The following is a 2,998-nucleotide window of genomic DNA, read 5'->3' as shown; positions in this document are numbered from 1 at the left end:
TTTAAGGATAAAATTAGCATGACTGTGAAGAAAGTAGTCTTTTGTTAGTTCTTTAGCCTTGTACACACATCCAAATGTAATTGGTAATTGGTTAATGACTGGCCAGTTTTACCACTTCCATGTAGTATGAGAGCTTACTTACACAATCTGTTCATAGTATACAAAGTCCTCTGGCCCTCATGCTACATGGAGGTGTTAAAATTGGACAGTGATTGGCCAATCAATCCTGGACGCATGTATGCACCTTAAGTCAGGAACAATGCCTGTGTGTTATTCTCCTAGTTCAGGCTTCCAATGAAAGCTTATTACATACATTGACGGAGGAACACAGAAGGGAATGAAGGAATCAAAAATGTTTTATTAGGAGATATACTTGCTACATTTTGAAAATGTTAGAATCTATTTGCAATATCACTTGGTGTTTGCTTTCAATGTTGATGGCTTGTAGCATGAGGCTCCTTTTACTTGGCTGTGGAGGGTATTCAGTGGTAACCCCTGCCCAGGGCATCAGCAATAGAACAAAATGCTTTCTCAAAAGCGCAGTGTACTTCTGGGGTAAATTCTTCATGGAGATGGATAGCCAGGTTAATAATCAGAACGCGAGCAAACAGCTGAAATAAAGGAAAATACGTGTTACACCTTCAGTCAAACTATTAAGGCAGCACTCTACCAAAGTATAGTAACTGAATATAGCCGACCAAAAATGTACGTTCATTGTTTCTTGGATGCAGAGAATCTAAACCCAGATGATTACAAAGGCTCAATATACTCTACTACAGTAGGGTCTCATTTATTCGGCACAGACGAGGATTGCCTGATGCCGGATATGTGTGCTTGCCGGTTGCTTGAGAAGTCAAGCAACCAGCTTTAAAAGTAACACTAACCTCCCCCCAGTGGATTAACTATACGGCGGTGTGCATCAGAAGCTGTTAATGCATCCTCCGGGTGCCCTCCTTTTCACTTCTTGCAGCTGCTGGGTGGCATTCTCCATGGATGGCCCCATTGTGTCTTGTGACCCAATGCAGATCAGGTGCCAACGTGGGGAGCCGTACAAGGACACCGTGCAACAGCTGGAAGCTGCAAGAAGTGAGACGGACGGCGCCTAGAGGATGCATAAGTAGTTTCTTCTGCACACTGCTGGGCAAAGTTAGTTAGAAACGCCCCCATTGTGTTCCGCCAGGCATACTTGAGTTCCAGTTAAACGGGACTCTACTGTATTATCTGTATTTTCATTTATGTAGCCCAGAATGTTGCCTTGTGCCTATATACAATATAAGGAAGTAGCAGGAACAGCATCTGCTTACAGGAGAAAAGGTGTGCTACGACTAAAGGTATCTGCACCCTGAGACCAAATCACATCCAGCCACAGAAATAGTCGGCACTCCTTATGCAGTAAAAAGCTCTTTTATTGCTACATAAGCAGGGAGACGGCTACTAACAGCTGTTAAGCTGTCTTTCTGCTCATGTAGCAATAAAAGAGGCACAGGTAGTGCCAACTATTTTTGTGGTTGTCTTATGCCTATATGTAAGTATATGCATTAATTATTAATTGTGCATGACTCAGTTAGTTAAATTATATATATATATATATATATCTACATTTATCATTAGAAAACACACCTTAAAGTTAGCTGGATCAACATGGAGCTTCTCTGAGTGGTACTGGCTCAGCTTGGCATAGTGTCCCTTGGGGTTGTCCAGGTGAGCCAAGCCATCTCCAACAGAGGCAACCACCTTCAGGCCATGAGCTAGCACCTTGGCGTTGTGGCAGATGGCATCAGCAGAGCTGATGTTTCCGAAAGCACTGAAATACCTCTGGGTCCATGGGTAACAAACCAGAAGCCTGATAAGATAAAGGGAACAAATACTTCAGTAAACGCTAGAAAAAACTATCAAAAAACATGTATTAGAAAGTATGAATATAAGTCATAAATAAGAGGTATTTAAAGAATTCTCCATCATGCCTCTTTTAAATCAGACATGGTATAAACACAAAATTAGCTATTATCATTACATTAAACATTACATTTTGTGCATGAAATGTATTATTATTGTATTATTATTAAGTATTGACTTCCTGCTGAATACCTGACAAGAGCTTCTCCGCCGAAAACGGAATGATCTAGCTTGCCCCAGTTAGCTTGGATTGCTTTGATTTCTTGATCTGAGCAATGGACCATGATGGCTGCTGTGGATGTTCTTAATGACTTTCTGAAAAAAAGTACCTGGGTGCTTTACTTCTCCAGATCCCAGGCTTATAAATACCACACATGGACCTCCCTTCTTCTGCAGTGGCTATCCATTGGCTGCAGCATAACCTCTTATCACTATATTCTCCACCTCTTCTCCCTCCCTCCTCTATCTCTTTGCTGTACATTAAAGTTTTTACTGCCTAGACTTTTCATGCACGATTTAATGAATTATTTTCTATTTTAGCCATATTCAGTTCAAACATATACAGATGATTGTTTTTATTCATGTAGAACTTTTGGAATGCACAGAAGATATGAGGAGGTCATCTAATTTGAGCATTAAAAGAAATGTCCCAAACTGATTACTCGTATAGTTTTTGAGTGTTACAGTAAGCACTCAAAGCAAAAAGTGTCCCTCCATATATGTAATAATTTATTTGAGATTGTTGCACTTTTTATTCATATTTGATCTGATCTCTCAGATCAAATAGCCAAGCTTCAGTATAATAAGAAGATAATAACAAGGGCATGTACGGCATTTAGATCAATAATTAAAAATCAGTATCAAATGGGCATGATTTGGTTATTTACATGATAGTATTTTTAGTTTATGTCTCACTCATGTCAAATGTTTGCACTTCAGTTCAGGCTTGCAAGACATTGTTATGGTTTAAGTATAGATGGTATTGTAATATTTTACATTTTGGCGCAGTGCATGCCAGATGCAGGGTCAGTGCTTCCATTGAGACAAAAGGGGCAATTGCCCCAGGGCCCCGTCCACTTCAGGGGCCCATGCCCCCTGGGCC

General features: G+C 40.4%; 1 protein-coding gene across 1 annotated transcript; it reads right to left on the bottom strand.

The window, feature by feature from the left end:
• Positions 1-338: 338 nt before the first annotated feature.
• Positions 339-2,238, bottom strand: LOC137525663 (hemoglobin subunit beta-2-like). The gene is made up of 3 exons (XM_068246821.1): positions 2,089-2,238; positions 1,621-1,843; positions 339-611 (listed from the first exon to the last, which is right to left on the bottom strand). Exons 1-3 carry the CDS (start codon positions 2,178-2,180, stop codon positions 483-485), a joined length of 444 nt encoding a protein of 147 aa, XP_068102922.1. The 5' UTR covers positions 2,181-2,238; the 3' UTR covers positions 339-482.
• Positions 2,239-2,998: the final 760 nt, after the last annotated feature.

The sequence above is a fragment of the Hyperolius riggenbachi genome, chromosome 7 (assembly GCF_040937935.1).
Source record: "Hyperolius riggenbachi isolate aHypRig1 chromosome 7, aHypRig1.pri, whole genome shotgun sequence".
Lineage (NCBI taxonomy): Eukaryota > Metazoa > Chordata > Amphibia > Anura > Hyperoliidae > Hyperolius > Hyperolius riggenbachi.
This window is presented reverse-complemented; position numbering and strand designations above follow the sequence as displayed.

Excerpts from the sequence above, each read along its gene's own strand:
- LOC137525663 (XM_068246821.1), bottom strand. The coding sequence starts at position 2,180 with ATGGTCCATTGCTCAGATCAAGAAATCAAAGCAATCCAAGCTAACTGG. Across the intron at positions 1,844-2,088 it reads GGCGGAGAAGCTCTTGTCAG|GCTTCTGGTTTGTTACCCAT; the intron begins GTATTCAGCAGG and ends TTATCTTATCAG. Across the intron at positions 612-1,620 it reads TTGATCCAGCTAACTTTAAG|CTGTTTGCTCGCGTTCTGAT; the intron begins GTGTGTTTTCTA and ends CCTTTATTTCAG.